The sequence below is a fragment of the Abramis brama genome, assembly GCF_963993115.1.
Source record: "Abramis brama genome assembly, chromosome: 3".
Lineage (NCBI taxonomy): Eukaryota > Metazoa > Chordata > Actinopteri > Cypriniformes > Leuciscidae > Abramis > Abramis brama.
The window spans coordinates 57,377,584-57,399,052 of record NC_139965.1 but is presented as its reverse complement, the minus strand read 5'-3'; the positions used below and the strand labels follow the sequence as shown (position 1 = coordinate 57,399,052).

General features: G+C 39.0%; 1 protein-coding gene across 6 annotated transcripts in view; it reads left to right on the top strand.

Annotated features, from left to right (window-relative positions):
• tead1b (TEA domain family member 1b) overlaps positions 1 to 21,469 on the top strand; it is a 75,549-nt gene that overhangs the window by 36,865 nt on the left and 17,215 nt on the right. For 3 of the 6 annotated variants that reach the window (XM_084110147.1, XM_084110145.1, XM_084110146.1), the window contains exons 4-6: positions 15,060 to 15,124; positions 18,385 to 18,447; positions 18,539 to 18,601. In XM_084110147.1, the coding sequence (XP_083966273.1) occupies positions 15,060 to 15,124; positions 18,385 to 18,447; positions 18,539 to 18,601 (191 nt within the window). The remainder of the gene's footprint in view (positions 1 to 15,059; positions 15,125 to 18,384; positions 18,448 to 18,538; positions 18,602 to 21,469) is intronic. The other 3 variants (XM_084110150.1, XM_084110148.1, XM_084110149.1) reach the window with 2 other exon arrangements.

The following is a 21,469-nucleotide window of genomic DNA, read 5'->3' as shown; positions in this document are numbered from 1 at the left end:
TATCTCTAGTGTTCGTGGCTAGGATGTGCCCCTTTGTTGACCTTCTGAGTTGTTTAAATGACCCTGGGGTCTCATGCTGCATGTCCCCACTGGTCAAGACATTCTCCGGTCCTGCCGGGTGAAAAGAAGTGCTTTGGGTTGTCTAGTCTATCCCATGCTTGGCTGGCCAATTCTGAAAGCAAAACGCCCAAGGCATTTCATATTTGCTGTTTGTTGACCACGGTGTGACATGATACTATTGACAGCTTCTCTGATTGCACAAAGAGCTTGTTTTGAAGTTGAAGACCACGTAAAATGTAGTGGTCAATTTTTAGCAATTTTATCTAGTGTGGAAGAAAATTACTGTGATTCTGAACGATACCAGAATAAGAATAAGTCTGGAACGTCAAAAATTCTCTTAAATCCAATGGTCTAATTTTTGTTTTCAATTACATGTCAATCACCATTTAGTTCTTTTTCATTCAATCCTCATTAGGTTTAACATCATACCAATAATTAAGGTATTGAAAGATCCCATTTTGAAGAATGACTGTACCGGCTCAACATATTTGACTGCATTTTTTGGACATGACTGCTGAGATTTGTGCTGATCATGTGAGCCGTCTTCTTCACTGTTGAAGAGCGGATCCAGCAGAATCAGCCAGTGCTTAGGCTGGTCTCATATTTCACCTCTCCCAATTGGCTGCTTTTGTCTGAGTAAAGCAGGACGTTCTGCAAGCAGCATTCATTGGTTAACACATATTGTGGCTATATGTAATGGGATACTAGTGTACGATCTAAAAAAAGAGGACATTAAAATTGTAATAACTTTGGATTAATTTGTCAAATTAGAAATGTATAGTTAAATGCGCTTTGCATTGACAATATTATACAATACTCCATAAAGTGTGTTTTGTTGCGTACTGCACATACCAGGCTTGGTATGTTCTTAGCATTGACAGTTTGCGCGCTGTTTAGTGCAGACATAGTAATAGTAGTATGGTAGTATACTATTAACAGTATACTGTAACACATCCTGGCATCACGATGAATCAGTATGATACGTGAAATCAAAATTAACCATATTTAACATTTTAATAAATCTTCCTGGTTTTATTGTACACGCCATTTTTCTTCAAAATGTGATAAAAAGACTTAAAATGACTGTTCTGATGACATAACCAAGAGTGAATGGTTGAGCAAAAATAATATCAACCTTTAATATGTTTATTATGTTTATTGTCAATCAATAATGTTTCATCTTAATCAATTTAATATTTTTTTTCTTGCTCATAAATGTGCAGAAATTAAATGGATACTCCAAATACTCTCATCTTTTACTCACCCTCATGCCAAGATGTATATGACTATATTTCTTCTCAAAGATTTTTACAAAAATAATCCATCTTATATATAATGCAAGTAGATAAATGCCTCAAAATTGATGCTTCAAAAACCACGCAAAAGGGATACAATAGTCATTCATATGATCCCAGTTGATAAATCAATGTCTTCTGAAGCAAAACTATAAGTGTGTGTGAAAAATATATATATTTTTAACAAACTGTTATTATATTATAAAATTAAATAATATAATTTAATATATACATTTGTAATTCATTTCTGTACTGTTTTATTTACAAACATGAAAAAATATATATATATAGATTTAGGCCTAGTTGGTTTTGAGATAAAATAATTACATTTACTAAAATAACTATTGATTATTATATGCACTCAGAAGCAATTTCAGAAGCTTTGCTAAATGGTTATTAAATAATTTGTGTTTTGGTCAAAAACTTTATCTAATGTTTTTATATTCTGATGGACGATACTAGAAGGTGGTGTTGCACAGGAGCCCAATTCACTTGAAACCTGAAACATTTCAGTTGAGTTTGGGCTTGTTGCAGATTCGCATTGCTGGAGATGCGGCGGGGAACTTAAAAACGAGGACCATCAAGGTCATGAAGTTTGGCTTTTCATTTACACATATTGGTGACTGCTAACAGGTTTCTCTTCATGTTCAGATGTGGGATTGATCCTGAGAGATTGAAAATATTGATTTAACCCTCTTTCTTGCTCTGAACGTGGTGCCAGCCATCAGTGTGTTCACACATCCGCAGGGCTGAAAGTGGAGTTGTCCCGCACCTCCGAGAAGCCCCGATTACAGCGACCGACTCTAGCATATCAGTGTGCTGTCCATCCATCCATCTCTTCCTCTCTTTCTCTCCTAACCCCCACAGCCAGGCCTGCCTCAGCAGTAATATATGTGATGATGTACTCACCACCTCCTAATTGATAGAGTGATTCAGTGGAGGACTTGCTGTAATAATTGGTCCTTTGGGAGCACAGGCAGACCCTGGGAGAGAGGGCGGGAGTCTGGCTGCTGGGAAACACAGGAAAAATAGAGGAAAGACGCCCAGGCCTTCTCTTCCTCCTCACCTGCCGCCTCACCGTGAGGATTTACGAGGGGTCGTCTAGCGTAATCCTCTCTGTCTCGGTGAAGCCTCCAGGTTGCGACCCACAGATTTCTGCTGGTGGCTTGTCTGTTCCCACAATGGATGCCCACCGTTAATCCAGCCGCGGTTCTCTGACTCATGACCTAGAGCCCGCGACCAGAGCTTTCAGACTTCTCGCAGGTCACCAGGAGTTACTTATCGATCTCATTTCGTGTTCATACACTTTCAATTGATTTTTAAAGTGGTATTTATTATATTTAAAGACAGTGCTATGATGAATTAATAGATTGGCTGTCATGTCGATGTACTTGTGGTAAGACTGATGGTCTATTAGTCAGCTTTAAAAACTGCATTACCAATTTGTATTCGTATTCTTAAGTCATACCGACTAATTTCTGGTGCCCTTTGAACTGGTGATGTTCAGTTTTGTGAATGAAGCGTCGTTTCGAACTGGTTCTTTTAATTACTTCGTAGTTGGATTAGTTAGACATCCATAAAACACTCAATTATATAAAAAGAGGGTTAGGCTATCAATATCAATTTTTTATAACAACTAATGCACCAATATTGACTGATACTGGCAATTATTTTCGAGCTATGGAAGAAAAAAACTATTTTACTTTGTACTTTCTAAAATAGTTTGTATGCTACAAGGTTTTTTAGGCATCACAGCATTATAATGTACATGATGAAGGATGGATAAATATTCTTTTTGAAATCAGTTCAAACTAAATATTCTGATTTGAAAAATAAATAAATAAATAAGTGTCCATATTAATAGAGGAGAGACCTCTGGGATTCCGATATAGAAAACTTGAAAAACATAGACAATAAAAGTGTAGTGAGTAATAACCAATACATCTTAATGATTAGTTGGACATTACATTTTGTTTTGTGAGTTTGTTTGTGTGGTCTGAAAAATAATTTACTGCACGTTTCAAAGTAACATTAATTTATGTCAACATTAATAAACTTAACTCATTTTTATACACAAACGCAAACAGCTGTGCTATCATGCACAGCAGGAACACACTCTTGTTAGTGCTCTTCAAGAGATAGCTTAGAGCTTAAATCTTTGGAATAATCAATCACTTCCCATTTAATCATTTGCAAGATGATCACAATAGTAATCTAAACCTTACAAAAGCCAGAAACCATTAAATATCCAATAGATGCGGATAAACTATGCGGTGGCTATATACACCATTTACTCTGTTTAAAAAAAATATTATTGGCAATGTTGAGACTGACTGAAGGAAAAATGTTAGTTTGTTAATTGGACAAGATATAGACATCTAAAAATAGTCAAATATTGGTCATACTGGCCAATATATCTGTCTATCACTATAAACAAAATATTTGCAGTCTAAATAACCTAAATAACAATCAAAACCTCAGTAATAAAGGACAGCATTTTGCTAAAATTTGCATTTGGAATTCATTTTACCACAAAAATGTATCAGATACTCTAATTTTTATACTTTGATCCTTGATAAATTGTCCTAGATATTGAATTTCTCAGCTGTGCTCTGGCAGTCTTTTTGGATTGAAGTGATGGTCTATTACCAACGCATGCTTGTAGATCCTGGTTACATACAAAACTCCCGCTCACTTCAGATCGGCAGTGCATTGCATGACATTGATGGAGTGGGGGGAATTTTCAGTAAGATGTAATAGCCGAATAAGAAACATGAAGCAGTTTTCAGGCCTGCAGACCTGTCTGTTCGTTATTTACAGACCACAAAAACAAGTGTGGCTATTGAAGGCAGTTGTGCGTTACAATCTCATGAGGGTGCGCATTAATCCATCCTCATCCGCCGTCACCATGAGCTTCTGATAAGTGACTGGCTCAAACAGAAGCTGCATTTTGTACATTAAGGTTAAATGCTTTTAAAGATTTTTATGTGCATTGAGAATCAGCTCATGAAATATAGGCTGTTAGATATGAAAGCTGAGACAAAGCAAGAAATCCTTGGCTCGAGTGGATTGGAATAAATAAAAGCCTGTGAAGATTAGATTTAATAGAATATCTGAAAGATTAAAGATGTACCATCAGTGTACCAGTGTCCTGGTGATGTTGTGCATTATTAACAGAATGAATGTGTCCTTATAAGATGGGACATAAATGTATTGTCTGGTGCATTAAAAGGATTTTTCTCAGTATTTTTGTGTGATTAATTAGCCTATATGTGTTGTTCAGTCTTCCTTTTGAGCTCTAAAACTGTGCATAGCTTGGATATCAGGTACTTCCATCTAGCTGAGACTTCTAAAATCAGCCTGATTTTTATATGACAGTGACTAGCAAGCACCTTCATGATGATTAGAAAGTATATCAAATTTTCCTCTTTTGTCCAGTGTCAGCAAGCTGTAGTAAACTTCCTTGGATGGACATTGATGACACTCACATAGCTTTTTTAGGATGCCAATCAATTAGATTTTTACATTTTATGGAGAGAATGTTAATATTGCCCATGCAAAACTTGCCCCCATGATGTTAGGTGTCACCAGGGCTTTTCCTTCCCACTGTTTTGCAGAGAGTCCATGACAAAATTGTCAGCACAGTCTACTGATTTCCACGCATGGCGTTTGCTTACAGCTAGATTTTTGTGTCTGCGTGAACACCATTACATGTGCAAGTACTCTGAGCGCTTGAAGAGAGGCACTTTAGATGCACACGCACCCAACACGTCGTCCATGCTCATGGTCAATGGAGTATGCTTTGAAAGTCGATTGTGCTCGAAAGGAGTTGAACACCGAAAATGAAGCATACTGGGTCATAAGTAGTTCATTTGCTAGGGTGTTCTTTGTGGTTGCTTAGTGGTTCCTCACTTACCCAAGTCAAAGAACCCTCCCACAAGTCTCTATAATATTTTATCCTGAGTCCTTACTTTAATCAAAGTCTAGAGGATTCTTTTATTCGTACATAATTTGCTTACATTTTTTATTAATTTGGGTTGGTTGTTTGTTCACATCTTGAATCCTGCCTTACCAGACATCACTAATACGTGGACATGATGTGGTTTGAAAAGCTTGTTTCTTGTTCCATTCTCCTATGAAGGGGCTTTCTGAGTGTGGTAAGTGGGTGATGCATGTGCATGTGTGTGTGAGGGAGGTCTTGCTTTCTCAGCAGGTGGCAGATGGCAGACCCGGCAGAATAACCCAATCCCAGACACACACACACACACACTCGCACACACTCATTAGGTCACAGTGCAAAATGCATGATCTTGAACTCTAAGCTTGTTCGAGTCAAAGGGTGGGTGAGAGGCCAGTGTTTTGACCTTTAAAGGCCAGGGTCTTGCTAAGTGCATGTCGAATTTGGTTAAATTAAATGTGATAGAATAAACCATTTTTTTGGTTCCCCAAAAGAACCGTTCAGTGGAAGATACTTGAAGGAAATTTTTTTAGTGTGAAGAACATTTAAAAATCTTATGACACTTACAAAGGGCATTTTGTACAATTCATGTAAAAGGTTCTTAATGGCAGTGTTTCCCATCCCTGGGACTGGAGTCCCCCCAGCACTGCACATTTTAAATGTTTCTCTAATCAAACACACCTGATTCAACTCATCAGCTCATTAGTAAAGATTCCAATGCTGTATCTGAAATCGCCCCCTATACCCTTAAATAGGGCACTATTTGAAGGGACAGCCATTTGTAGTGGTGTCCGAAACCAAAATGGATGCTATCGAGTGCACTCATTCAATCCCACAATGCACCGCAATAACGAGTGTACAAACAATGTATGCTCAACGGCTAGAGAATACCCATAATGCACTGTGAGAGTCGTGCACCAAATTAATTCCCGTGTTTGACCAGAAGATGGTGCCCGCAGCTGAATCATCCATCCACACATTTTCCACACCGCTGGTCCAATGTGGGTACAGCATAATATCATACAGGTATAAATCATTTTTTAATTGATTATTAAATTGATTAATTAAGGTTTATACATAGTTTCCTTGACAGAGTTCAAGATAAATATTTTCATTACTACTGGAGCTGTCAGTTTGCTAAGTTTCAAATGATTATTAAACAGCAAACACAAACTATTCAAAAGCGGCATCCCTTCCAGTGCACTCAGTGTCCGAATTCACTCACTCGTTTTCGTTCACTCCCTCAAGTGAACTATATTCGTGGAGTAATGTATGGAATACTGAATCAGTGTATAGGGGATAATTTTGGACACAGCCCAAGTCCAGTGTCAGATAAGACAGACTTAGGGTATGTTTACACAACAACAATGTACTAAAAATGGCCAAAACACATACAAGATTTGTAGGTTTTAGTTAAAAACGGTGTCTTGTAAACTGCCCCTTAAAAATGTGTTGAGGGCATCCATGACCAGGGTTGGGAACCACAATGGTTGGGAACCACAATGCCAGTAAAGAAACTTTGTTTTAAGTGTAACTTATGACCCTGTAATGAGGAAATGTAAACCCCCTGAATTAGGCAACTGGTTTGCATGATTCATATGTTTATGAACAGCCTTCTAAATGGATTTCAGTTGCTAGATAAAGGTTAGGCACATTCTCTTGTAAGAGCTAGTTTCTTGGAAGGTCAAGTTCAAATATATTTTCACATTTACTAATCTTATTAGACTTAACGTAGAGTGGTCAATAATTTTTTTTGTAGTTTGCTTGCACTATTATTTTGAAGAAATAGGCCTATATTTTCTCATTTGTGAATGTACTCAGAAATTAGTTGTTGCAATTGTGAAATTAGTCACAATCCTGAAAATCTTTGCTGGGTAAACTTTTGCATGAACCTCATCCTTTTGTGTGCCTCATTTTGCGCTTTTGAATCTAGTTCTGTGTCACCTGCTCAACTTCCAATGCACAAATCTTGCTCTTTGTCTCCTGTCTATGTGGGTTCCCCTCCTAGCAAGCAGTGTTCCTTGAATGCTGTTGTTCTTGCGAGTAAAAGGCTTCCTGCCTGCCTCCCTTTGCCCCACTCTGGCCCTTCCCCCAGCCCAGCCAAGCCAGGGACCCTTGGAGTGAATGCCTCCATATTGTTGGTTTAGTCTATTGTGATGCTAATGGAGGCCGGAGACCCTCGAGTCATCTATCACGCGTGACAGGGAAGCAGGGGCATTGTGTCTTGTACTGCACACAGGAGAAGGGCTGCTGTCTCCACAGGTCTCACCGGGGGAATATCAAACCCAAAGAATTTATGCTTTTGTGGTATATTGTCCATAGTGACAGAAGTACTACTCAATAACTACACTACCCCAAATTACTAGCTACCAAGCATGTATATCTTTCTTCAAATGTACTCCCCAAAAAATATACACAATTGCCTATGGATATTTTAACTAGCAATAGATTTGATAATATCGCCCAGTTGGATGATTAAATTCCACTTGGATTTGGATTGAGTGTATTTTGAGTGAAAGTGTAAATGTTCAAATCACTATCAAATATATACATAAATATATTGTTATGAAATATATTCAGGGTTAATTTAGTACTGAACAATTGAGTGTACTCATATTGACTAGCAGATTGATTCAAAGCAATCGTTTGTGTTTGCATAAAATAAAAAATAAAAATTATCAAGTATAATGCTTTATTGCACACATTTGAAATCTCACAGGAAAGAATGTTAAGAACAATCAAAACTTGTGGCCTATTGAGGATTAATGCTAGATTTGGATGGGGTGAAGCCATTGAAGTGAGCTTTTATGTGAGAAATCTCTCGCTGCTGACTGACTGTATGGCCACGGTCCAGCATCCACTGATTTCATCGTTGTCCAACTGGCCAGATGTGAGTGCGGTCAGGCCTGCGTTAAACAAATGTGGTACAACAGGAAATGAGTGCTTTAAAATGCTCTGAGAAAAAAAATGTGATGTGTTTTTAGCAATCAAAGAACATAACCAAAGCCATTAAAATGCTTTAATATGCTATAACTATAAATGAGGACAATGTTTATGGCATGGGGTCTGAGCCGAGCTGCAGGATTTTTCTTTGATTAAATCATCTTTGCTATGACATGCTGGCAGGAAGGATGTGGGGCTTTATTTGCTTCACCCCCTCGGTGTGGAATCAATGGCAATTTTATGCTGTCTTTTTAAATGATATAACACACTCCTGCTGCAGAGGCTCTTTGGCTCCTGTGGAGAGCTATCTGTGAGGGGCTGAGAGGATGCTAATGGAAGGGCTGGTGTTGATGGTTTCATCCCAGTTAGACCTTTAAGGAGGAGGACACTGCCACATGTTGCTAGAAAAAAAGAATAGCTCATACCGGCCTAAGGTGTTCAAATTCATTTTTGGGACAGCTGTTGTTTTGCTGTTCCAAGGTGGTCTACCATCTCTAACCAGCTTGATTAAAATGGTCTACCAGGTCAACAGCAAGTCCACCAAATGATAGTCCAGTTAGTTAATCAATCATCTTGACCAGATTGAACTTGTTCCAAGGCTGAGAGAATGCTAATGTAAGGGCTGGTGATGGTTTTATCCTAGTTAGACCTGTAAGGAGGTGTGCCACGTGCGAGAAAAACACTGCTCACACCAACTAAAAATGGTCAAGCTTATTTCTGGGACATGAAAACTGATTTGTTGCTGTTCCAAGGTGGTCTGCCAGCTTTAACCAGCTTGATCAATTTGATCTACCAGGTCGAAACTAGTTCCAACAGCTAATAGTCCAGTTAATCAATCATCTAGACACGCTTGAAACTTCTGCAGAGGGCTTTGAAGGGCACAGGGGATGCCAATGTAAGGGCTGGTGATGGTTTTACCCCAGTTAAACTGTGAGGAGTTCGGAGTTTACACGTGTTGCTTCACCCTGCTGTAGTAACCGGGTCATATCAGTTTAAGGCAGAAAAGCTGTTTTTTGGAGCATAGCAGCTGGTCCAATGTGGTGTACAAACTCTAACCAGCTTGACCAAGATGGTCTAGTAGTTGGTCCAGTTGATCAACTAGCTAATGAGTGCTGGGTTGGACCTGTCGTTAACTGCTTAAGGTGCTCAATGTTAATTGTTTGGACATAACTGAATTCTGCAGTTTTAAATGAATGTGGCCCTAGCCAGCTGGATGGATCTAATGAGGATAAACGATCAGCTTGGACCAACTGTTTCTTTCAGCAGAGCTTTATGGTCCACTGGTCTTTTCTTGCAGTAGAGAGGTAATTACGCAAAGTAGACAATGTACAAGGCACATTTGATATACATTTTTAAGATGAGGGATGTCGTTGTGGGCTGAGATAAGATACTGAGTCTTGACACATTAATGGTGATTAGTAATTTGAAAGTTCACTGCTGCTAGGGTGTTTTGGCAATACTGAGAAACAGCCATAAAACACTGAGGAAATGTTGTGCCAAGTTGTTTGAGAGCAGCCCAGTTGAGGTAATGAAACCTCATCCAAATTAAAAAAAAAAGTGTGATGCAGCATTGTAAGGTGAGAGTGAATGTGTGGTAAAGTGGGCTGCAGTGGGGAGTCATGGGGGAGCAAAGCAGCAGCTGTGTAAACCTCATCAGTTTAAAAAGGGGATGCAGGAACCAAGGGATGGATGAATGTATTGAGAGGGTGAACCCTTGTACCAAGACTGTTAATTGTTCTCTGGCTTAGCTACGTCCAGCTACAGTCACACCTCGGCTCCAGACTGTGCAGCTATCAAAGACACACCCTATTCAGAGAAAGCCTTCAATGGCCAGAGTCTGTCGGTGCATAACTGAGGAGTCTGAGCAGGGGAGGATGAGTTAGTGTCTAAATTGAGGTGGGAGTGCTGACAGCTCTCAGTAGGGAGTGGGGAGGGAGTCCGCTCCCCTTTCCTCTGAGGGAGTTGGCGCAAAGGGCGGAGATGCATTCCTAATTGAATGAAGAGTCAGCTGGGGGACAATCCTAGAAAGAGGGGTACCGGCAGGCCCCACTGAGTGGCTTCTGCTGTTTTAGGAACTATTGATATGGACTCTACTGTCTTTGAAATTAAGGGAAGGCTTTTCCTTGAGAGGACGGATTTCTTCTTGCTCTGTGCTCTGCTTTTTAGCCAGACCATAAATACCTAATCCTTTCCCTACTGTTTTGACTGACATCTGGAGAACTCTTTCAAGAGTTCACATCCTCCCTGTTCCCACCCCCTGCCCTGCCGTCCTCCTCCTCGTGTACACCACACTGCTGAATGAATATATTCCCCATGAATATCCACCATGGACAAGACTTTAAATCGAATTGGTACATTCATATGGACCTGTTCACACAAAGCAAAGAATGTCAGATTCAGTTTTTATGTCATTTCAGACACTTTTATTGACAGAGGTTTGATTCATTTCACCAGTTTTGTAAAAAGTCAGTTAAAAAATTTTGTTAACTGAACTAACTTAATCAGCCCAAATCTGTAAAATTTATATTGAAATTTGAATTATCTACTGTTAAAAAACTTTTATTATTATCATTCATAGATATTCTCATTGATTTGTCAAATCACAAAATAATAACAATACGAGTTTCTTTGGCAAATTGGGGTTTCACAGTCCAATCACATGCAGGGCACCTGTTCACATTCTTTTAGAATAGAATAAAACTGTAACACATATTACTTTAAAAATGCAATGTATTTATTTTTTTCTTATTATTGTCATGGGGGGCAGATTGTCTCCTGGGGTTTCAGGACCTCCAGTGCGTCCTTACCCTCTTTTTTGACTTTCTTTCTGCCAACGTTGTTTTGCACGGCTAACACAGGAAAGAAAGCTTGCTGCCCAAGTCCCGCTGAGCAGGGTTTTTTTCAAGGCGGTGAAAAGAATGAATTATTCAGCAGTAAGCATGCTTACAGCTGGCCGTTTGTGAGCTTTGATCTAGGAATCAGGCGTCTGCATGAATGCCCTTATTGTCATGTTATGTGTACACAGTGTGTGAATTATTGAAAGTGGCGAGGCCCTGGCTTCATCTGGGAGAGATTACAGTGTTGGCATGCTGAGGAGGTGGGCTAGAACTGAAAATCCCCAGATGCTATTTATTTGTCCTGGAGGTCACATGATCTCCCGCCGTTGTTATAGCCTTAACAGAAAGGCCTACGTGAAGAAAGAGAGCTGTCCATCCATTCAGCCCACACATGCATCAAGCACGCATGTTGGAATCGCACACTCATTGGCTTCAGGCTATGTTGGGGAGCGCTACACACCTGTTAGCACAAGGCCTTTGTAGAGGGAGTTTTTATTTTTATCATGTAGACATCTCACAAATTGCTAGCAACACATGTGCATGGTTTGTGGGTAATTCCAGAGTTTGGACTTTAAAAGAAATCAGTGCCTGTTTGGGGCTTTCTCAGATTTATTTCGACATTGATGATAAATTCATAGGTCTAGTTGGCGTGAAATTAAAATTCTTCTATGTTCTAAATGCATCTTATTGTGAACGATTCATCCATGTATACATTTTAATTATTTATTTATTTTTTAATGTTTTGACCTCATACTGTTTAATCAAAATTTGATAACTGGATCTTCTGGTGAGGATGACACACTTCTCTCTTGTGACATATGCAGGACTTCTCCAATCATTTAGTCCACTTAAACCCCGCTCCTTACAAGCTCAGGTTCATCTGCCTCCACTTTTGAGTGCAACGCCCACATCTCAATAGTCAACAACCAATTAACAAAACCTTACAATTCCCCCCCCCCCCCCCCCCCCCCCAATAATCCATTGCCCTCGGAAGTACGTCACAATGCGACTTTAAGCAAAGTGTTTTTGTAGAAAATTTAGGGCAAATTTATAAACCGATTTACGTGCTATTATTCAAGTCTAAAAACCTTCTTATTCACTAATCAACTGCAGTCCAGTTTGCCCCAAGGTATGAGTATTCAAATGAAGTCACTGTCATCTTTTTCAGTGAAACAGACCTGATGTAAATTAGGCTTGTTATAATTATTATTATTTTAAATTGCACCTTATTCACATCTCTAGCTTATTTTTCTGGTGCAATTAACTTAATGCAAAAAACAGGAAAAGAGACATTTATGTAAATTTTCAATCAAAAAGTCAATCATTTTTTTTTAAATTTAAAATAGACTATTCAGGTATGGTAATGCAGTACAGTCCCAGTAAAGTATAACAGATTGTGTTAGTCTTCAGCACCTTCTCATAACTAGCCAGAAAGATTGGGAATAGCGGCATACAAATGATGGTCAGCACTGATTTTGTTGGCATGTTTGTGTCATTACCTCATTTGCATAAATCATCAGCCCTGCACATGACATGCGGACATATAGCCAAGAATTATGAATTCGTTCTCTCGTTTTAGTAAATCATGGCCATGATTCTCTAATTTGTTCCCTTGTTTTAAAATCATGTGCACACTATAATAATTTGTTCCTTTAGTTTAGTAAATCACTTGTTTTAGTTAAATCAACATGAGGGAACAAATTATTACAAGGTGGCCACGATTTAGTAAAACGAGGGAAATAATAATTATTTTGTAAAACGTGCTCATGTATTAGTAAGTCATGGAAACGAACTGTTAATTCGTGGATGTTTTTTCCTGCATGTCATGTGCGGGGCTCTCTAAAAACGCAGACAGGACGTGCAAAAAAACCCTGATATCAGCAGGTCCGATTCATTCTTTATGGTTCCCATTGGTTTTAAAACTCGTGAGGATTTTACTGAGAGAAAAGCAAATTACTGGTATGTCAGAGAGAGGAGGTGAGTGAGAAAGAGATTCCCTTTCACACGACAGGTGTGCCTAATAGCAGAAGCTCAGGAGATTACCCAGCCCACCTGAACACGGCGAGCCCAGCGCACAGCAGGTGGATGATGCGGCTTTGCCATCTCAGTGTGTGCCCATTTCACAAACAACAGACCTCAGCCCAGCCTCCGCCATGGCCAGTCACCCCACTCCACACCCAGAACACATCTGCTGTCTCACCTCCTCAACTCATCTTTTTTTTTCCTCAACAAGTCTACCTTTAATTTTAGCATGTGCTTTGATGGAGCCATGGTCTGGTTGTTAGTTACATGTTGAGCAGTGGTGTTCATATGGCTTTTATGAGTTCAAGTCTCGCTGTGTTCAGGTCATTCCCATTCCCTGCTAATCAGAGGCCAGAAAAATTAATAAAAGGCTGGACTCAGGGGGGACGGAGTCCAGGAAGTGAATTTCAAGGGGGGACAGAATTCCTGTTCAAAATCGAGAGGATTTCCATCTAGGGGTGTAACGATACCCTCCTGATGTCCTGATTCGATACATATCACGATACTGAACTCACGATACGATATTATTGCGATACTCCAAGACATATGACAAAAGGTTAACAAAAAATGTACTGTTGATGCTAAAATGCTAATTTTGATATTACATTGTGGGTTTAAATGAATAGGCTTGGACTTGGTGCTTGTAACCCAAGGACAATGGTGACACCAGAATAAAAATATTATTTTTATAGAAGCTGAAAATACAGAATTATTTTAGACGAATATGCTTGCATTCTGTCACTGACTAGATATATTTAAAATAGATGTAGGCCACTTTTTACTGGTAACATAAGACATTTGGCATTATCAGGACCCACAAATATTCCCCCATTGCATTATTATACATTATAATCAACATTATATATAGCAGTTTAATGTAGTACTGACACTAGAACTCTGAAAACTTGAATTTTGTTCTCACACAGTATTTTTTTTTTAATTTTGGATGAACTAACATGATACATATCATGTCACTATCCACGATACGTATTGTTGCATTTTTACATTGCGATATATTGTGGCACGATATATTGTTACACCCCTATTTTCATCTTTTATCCACATAATAGCCTCCAAATTCTATGCAAATTTCATACATAAAGTGGGATTTTCTGCATCTATGGATGTATGTATGTGTGTGTGTGTGTGTGTGTGTGTATATATGTTTGTGTGTGTGTATATTCACATATACAGTGCTCAATTCTTTTTACTTTATGCTAATTATATTTTGTGGAAATATAAGTTTATTGTTGTTCCAATGTAAATTGGGTGGACACGTGGTAAATTGTAGCTACATCAATTTTGCGGTTGCCTGTTTAAAAAGCTAGTTTTAGTACATGGCCCTGAATTAAAAAAAATGGGGCTCTATGGCAACCGTTGGCTACAGCTGGACACATAATTAGAGTGGCTCCTTACCTATAATTTGCGTAATAGTTTTGGGGTGGCGGTATGTTATTAACATATGAAAAGGCTAAGCAGGGGTCATTGTGCCTTGCATCAGTAATTAGAGCAGTGCCGAGGGCGCAAGAATGTGTAGAGCTGCCATTAATTGGAGATCACTACAAAACCATGCTTTAATTATTATTTAGTGAGAACAGTAGTGTGTTAAATGAATATGTTACGTGCTGTAACCATATGCATGTCTGGATCTGTTTCTTTTCATAGCATGAGGCTTTGAAGAAATTGGGAATAAATTAGATTAAATTGAAAAGCTGTAGATTTGTTGGGCTATTTTCATGGTAATGGCACTCACAGCCAAGTTTTCATTTAAATTAGGCGTGTTTGTTTATTCACTGGGCTAAAGATTGTTACATGTCGCTGACATAGTGGCAACAACTGAGGTGGTAGAAACTTTGGCTCATTGGCTCGCATTTCTGCTTTGATTTGGGTAATTGCATTTACACTATTACATCTCCACACATCTCATCTTTTGTCTTTCCCTAGGTCGGAATGAGTTGATTGCCAGATACATTAAACTCAGAACTGGGAAGACAAGGACACGGAAACAGGTAAGAGAATCCGTGGTCTTGCATGCATGCCACTAAATGGGGGAAGGCCAGTCCTGTTGAATGTGCCTGCTATCCGAGCTTCTGCAGAGAGAGAACTTACAGCTCACACAATAAAGACATCCACTTAGGGGTGGGCGATATAAGGAAAAAATGCATATTATGGGATCCTTAAAATTGATATCATGATATCATATTATTAGAATATATATAATATTTAGAGCATGCAATTAATTTTTTCAGTTTAACGCAACATATTTCCTGTCATATTTTGGCAGCGTTACATTAGATGATCACGCTCTTATTCATGCAGATGCTTTTAAACCATTCCAGCTCGATAAGACACAAAAGAGAGTATCCTCGCAAGCACAGTCTTAAATGAGTTAAATGAAGTCTTAAATGAACGTAGAGTTGTGAGAAAATGGGATGCGCGTCAGATCTGCATCATGAGCTTCAGCTCTTAAAGTGACAGCAGCCTAATAAACCTCATTAATGTTAATCAAAGAAAAAGAGAAAAACACTCACTGGTCTTGACTGAATAACTTTTGTAGCTTTAATAAGGATTAATAATTTTCTCAGTGAAGACTGTGAACTGTTTGATAACTTTATTAAATTTATGTAGGCTATATATCATACCTGTTAAATCTAGCTAAAAAAAAAATAAAATAAATAAATTGAGTCCTGATATATTGAAGGGCACAGGTAAATATGACATTTATTATTATAATGGGTTTATGTGAAGATTGTTTAAAGTTCACATAAATGAAAAGTTGTATAAAGCCTAATAACTAAAATTATAGCTTCCAATTTACTGTAATACTGAATGGCTATAATTAATGGCTAAAATTTAGGGAAAAAAAATAAATTTCATAGAGACATTGGTATCAGTGAAGCCTTCATTCATAAAAATATGCCATTAAACAAATATTTAAAATATAGGCTACTCTCTTTATGTTGTCTCTACATTAATTTTGGAGTTTAAATGTGAAATTATTACAATATAAAAATATATTAAAAACTAATGCTAGGTGTGATTAATCACAATTAATTACAGAAAAAATATGCGATTAACTGCTTTTTTAAAATATTGACAGCATTAGAATAAATATATTACTATGTTAATTTGTATATAAAAGTATATTAAAATATTATAAAATTGACAACCAAAACGCCTAACTGTAGCTGTGAACTATTGAAAATATCTGTATTCAGTAAGATTTACTGACTAGATATTATGTGTGCCTTTAAAAGCCAAGATGTGCTTTTCAAACAATGAATGAATAGTTTGCACAAGTATTTTGTGCGATCACATTTTGTGATTGTGTTAAAAATATATGAAAAAAATATGTGCTGCTTTGGCCTGTGGACTGAAACAGGCATTTGAGGGACACCTGTTGTTCTTTCTGTGCATCTAGGTTGAGGTGTTTCTTTATTGCCCACCCCTAGTCTCACACACATACATAAGGTTGTACCCCCGTGCACGCGCACACACACACATAGCCACTCATGAAGAAGCATGGAGCTTTGCAGCATGATCAGGCTGGGCACAAGAACGCTAATGCGATTGTTGAAGAGACGGACCCTGAACGCTGGGCTCAGCCGGCAGATGTTTCATTCAGCTGTATGAGAACACGCCACTGAAGACACATTCACTCACACATTAGCTAACACAATTTTAATGATGACCTGTTCAGAACTGAAATGTCTGTTTAAATCCATGAATCTGTTTCTCCATTTGACTGTAGTGTAATTTGTCATGGTGATCTGTATGTGTTGGTGCAGCTTTAACACTTCAGTGGGCTGTGCTTCGAGGGCCATGTCTCAAAGCTCTTATCAGATGCAGCAGACAGGGAACATGATTCACGACATCCTCTTGTTTTAAATGAGATATGTCAATATTCCATGTTATATAGTGTCTAGGCCGCTCTCTGATCCTTCAGTTGGTTACAGTAAACCACTACATTTGCAGGATATCTCTTACAATTATCACACTGTTTTAAGACCGTTAAATAATATAATTAAACAGTTGCCTTGTTCTCTATCCACCCGAAGCCTTACATTGCATTGAATTATGATGTTTGATAAATTAACTCATATAACTCGCTAAAATAATTGATTCTGATTGATCAATTACTGCATTCAGCAATCAAATATTGGTAGTAATTTACAATTTACAATTATGTTCCATTTGTTATCTTCGTTTCGGCCTGATTTTGTTCGAAAATGACGTCACATCAGTCCGGTCTTCGATTTCGCTTGAAGTATATCTGGGCCTTTAGCCTAATATATTTGAATAATGACCATTGTCTATAAGTGACCACCCTGTACACCTGGTATAGCCCGTTTCCTACAATTAGTAGTTTGAAAAGTGCAAAGTGCACTGAACAAACTGAGGGCTAAAATTAGCTTTTGTAATCGGCAGCATGCCCCAAATTGTGTTGACAGACCTAACATGGTGTTTAACCCAGAACATGCATTTACATAAAGTGATTTCCTAATGATTTATAATGGAAGAAATGGCACAAACCTATGGGGACAATATTATAAAAAAAATCTGGTTGACACTTCAAAAAATTCCCAGCAAAGTGAAAAGCCCAGAAATCGACCCGAACGCTGAAACATCACAACAATCCCATTGTAATTTCATTTGGCAAAGCCTGAACCATTGAAGTGATTGTTGTAATTAATTTGGAAAGGTCAAAGGAGCACTTGTGCTGCTGAGATATGTGTAAATGTGACTTTGCCGTGAGAGTTGAGAGCGGCGGGCCTCCGGAGACCGGCGACCTCATTAATACACCGTGTCGAGCGCGAGGCCCGCTCAAAAGCCACTTGTGCGTGATTGGCCTGATTAAGACGAGGAACGCTCTCCACGTAACCCCTCGGAGCAGAGCCTCATTACAACATCACACAACCTCCCACCTCACAGCACTATTAATACACTATTAGTACATAATTCACAAACAGAACTCTGACTTGGTGGGATATGCAGAGCAGTGGTTAAAGGGCCCCGGGGCCCTCGCATTATCCTCCCCGAAGAATACTAGACGTGGCCATTCTCATTCTGTACACAGAAGATCACATCTGCTCTGTCTTAATGTGCTTAAGAAGCCTGCATACTCCTTAATCAGCTCACTTAAATGAGGAGGTGAGCGGGCCGGTGCGCTGGGCTGCCGTCCTCAAATGTTTGACTTGTTAAAAATGTCTGTAATTCTTGATTGCTTTCTTTTCTTTTTGCTTTTCTTGTTTTGTTTTGAAAAACGGAGGTGTCTAGTCACATACAGGTCTTAGCAAGAAAGAAAGTTCGAGAAATCCAAGCTGCCATCAAGGTACGTCTGGCTCTGCCCAGTTGCAGGGGGGCTTTTCATCGCCATGGTTACAGGCTGTTCCTTTGTTTTCCTCCCCTCCCCTACCCCGCAGGTGTCTAGTCACATTCAGGTTCTTGCCAGAAGGAAATCTCGTGAATTTCATTCCAAGCTAAAGGTATGCGCTTTTCTGCTTTTGGGCTTGTGGTTGCCATGCGTCTCACTTCCTGTTTCCTGTGAATGCCTTGTTGCTCTAATTCCTGTAACCTAGATCCCTCGCATGTGACGGCCTGTTTAACATACATAATTCAACGCCTGTACTCCGTCCCCGATGTGCGTTCCTCCTTTCATGCTCATCAGTGGCCGTCTTCTCCTCTGTGTTTCACTGACCGCGAAGTGCGTGTGCTCTGAGTCTAACGCTACAGGTCCCACGCCGACTCCTGGTTAAATATAGCAGGGGTGCAGGAGCGGTTGGCACATGCCGCAAACCTGAAAAGAGGCATATGCTTTGGAAATTAATATGGATGTGAACTTCAATAGCTCTGGAGAGAAAAGGCAACTATTAAGTTTGTTCCATAATGCAGTAAATTGTGCTGCTCACTGGCTTGGAAATGAGGTTTTGTAAATTCCAGTTTTCTATCCCTGTAATTTTGGGGACAGAATTTTTAGAAGTTCACAAACTAAATCTTTAGGTTCCATCTTAGTGGTAAATATTCTATAAAATATATTAAATTATAAATGAATTAATGGTAGGTATAAAATGACTAAATGGATATTTTTTTTGATAAATAAGCATTTATTAATTTACATTATAAGAGCTCCACATGCATTAGAATAAACGCATATAAAAAACTCTGATTATCTGTGCATGTTTTTTTACAAACCAGTTCAGATATTATTTACTTTAAGTTCACTGAATTTTTAATATCTTTAATTTGTGTCTAACTACAATATAAAAGTTTAATATGAAAAGTGAAGTTTGTAATCTGTGCTGCTAGTGTCACAAAATAAAAAGAATTGCACAATTGTGCAAAATAATCTAAGAGGCTGTTTTCAACTAAAAACGGAAAACATTTTATGCATTTTGGCCTTTCATTTACACGACAACGGCGTTTTGGGGGCCTGAAAACGCGAACTTTTGAAAATGGGTTTCAAAGTGCACGTTTTTGAAAACAATACCGTTATCGTCTCAGTGTAAACTACAAAAACGTGATTTTGTGAAAACGTTGACGTCATGCGCATGAGCATTACGTGTTCAGTCTGTTGGCGCGTAGTGTTTCTTTACTAAGTGACCGCCATCTACTGGCCTGGCAGCAGAACACAACGTTTTTAAATCGTTTTCTCAGATCTATGTGAACAGGGATCGTTTTGATGCCATTTTTAGTTTTTAATACATTGTTGTCGTGTAAAAATACCCTAAGGTTCCTAAGATTTCCTAAACTGCCATTGGTCAGGAAAACATCTAGCCCTGCCTCCAAACTAACGCCATTGATTGAGTCAGTGTTACTGTCAATGTGTCAGGATTTTTTGATAGTGACACAGTCACAGTGTTTACATTTTCCGGAATTCAACCTTCAAATGGCTTATAGTTGCCTCTGCAAATTAAACTAGAATGAGAGAAAGAACTGCTTTAAAGATGTACAAATTTGAAAACCATTGTATGACAAAACAAAGCCTCAAAAGCACAATGCACTTTGCTGGTCGCATGAATGCATTTCTCTGTGTCGTGTTTGCGTGTGTGTGTGTCGTGTGTGGAGTGTCTCATGCTGGCAGTAAGCTTCAGCTGGTGAGAGTGGCTGAGAGCTGGAGGTCAGAGTTCAGCTGGATTCTGGTCACTGCTTAAACAACACGAGCGGCCACATGACTACAGGAAGAGCACAGTCTAGAGTAAAACCAGCGCTGCTTTGCCTTTATCTCTTCTGAAGTTTAATGAGGTCATCTGTTCTTCCCAAAACGCTCTGCACAAGAAGTCTGGCCCAAAGAGCCCCATTAGGGCCGTCGCTCAGATGCTTTTTGTGGCGTTCCCCTCTCTTCTCGCTCTTTCTCTTGGCTTTTTTTTTTTCAATAACCCACTGGCCGTCAAACGCTTTCCTCATGCTGCATTAATGAAACTACTGAAATCATCCCCCCACCACCACCACATTCTCTCCTACCATTTCTAAACACCCACCCTGTGTGATTCAGCCATATAAACAGCAAAGTGTGCTGCATATAATCACCTTACATCAAATGCATCTCGTCCACAAAGGCTGCGGCTTACAGAAAAAAAGGGGCCTTTTGTGGAAGGGATAATCTGATAATAAATTGACCTGTCATTTAAGATACATCTGCAAGGGTCATTTCCTAATGTCTGTGTTTACTGAAAAGACCCTGAGGTTGGTCTGACTTCTCTATCTCCTTCTGTTTCGTTCTCTTTATTTTTGTGAGGTGATGACTAACTCCTTTTGACCAGCACACTTTTCCACAGTTCCCAGTTTACTCAGATAGATTAATGACTCCCCCATTTGTGTGCGAGTGTATGTGTGTGTGTGCCTAGTGGAGCGTCTGTGTGCATTTCCGCCATGAATGGCTGGTCTTTCAGGGACACTGGCGTCTGCCTGAGTAAAAACAGCCAGCTTTTGTATGGGTCTCTGTCTACTCTCATCTAAAGCAAATTAGAAATCAGGAGCAGGGAAGAATTTGAGCTCCCTCCTGCCATTTGCAGCGTAGCATTATAGTAAACCTGCCCAGTGTGCTCTTATCTGAGACATGTTGACTGAAATGACTGTCATTATGGTGCCCCTCTTTGAGCTGGTCTGTAATGAAACCCTAGCCACAGTAATCTCAAACTGCCATATTATCGGCTATAAATCTTTCCTAAAGATGCTTTCTGTAGTTCATCTGCTTGACCAGCACTCACACTGACTCCTTAATCCTGGTTTTACTATTAGCATGTGCAGTGTGACTTCAGAGGGCTTAGCATATCATGGGGAGGATATCACTAAAATCACATTTATCAAATAAAAATGACATTTATTCAGTCATTGTGTTATATCTCTGATGAAAA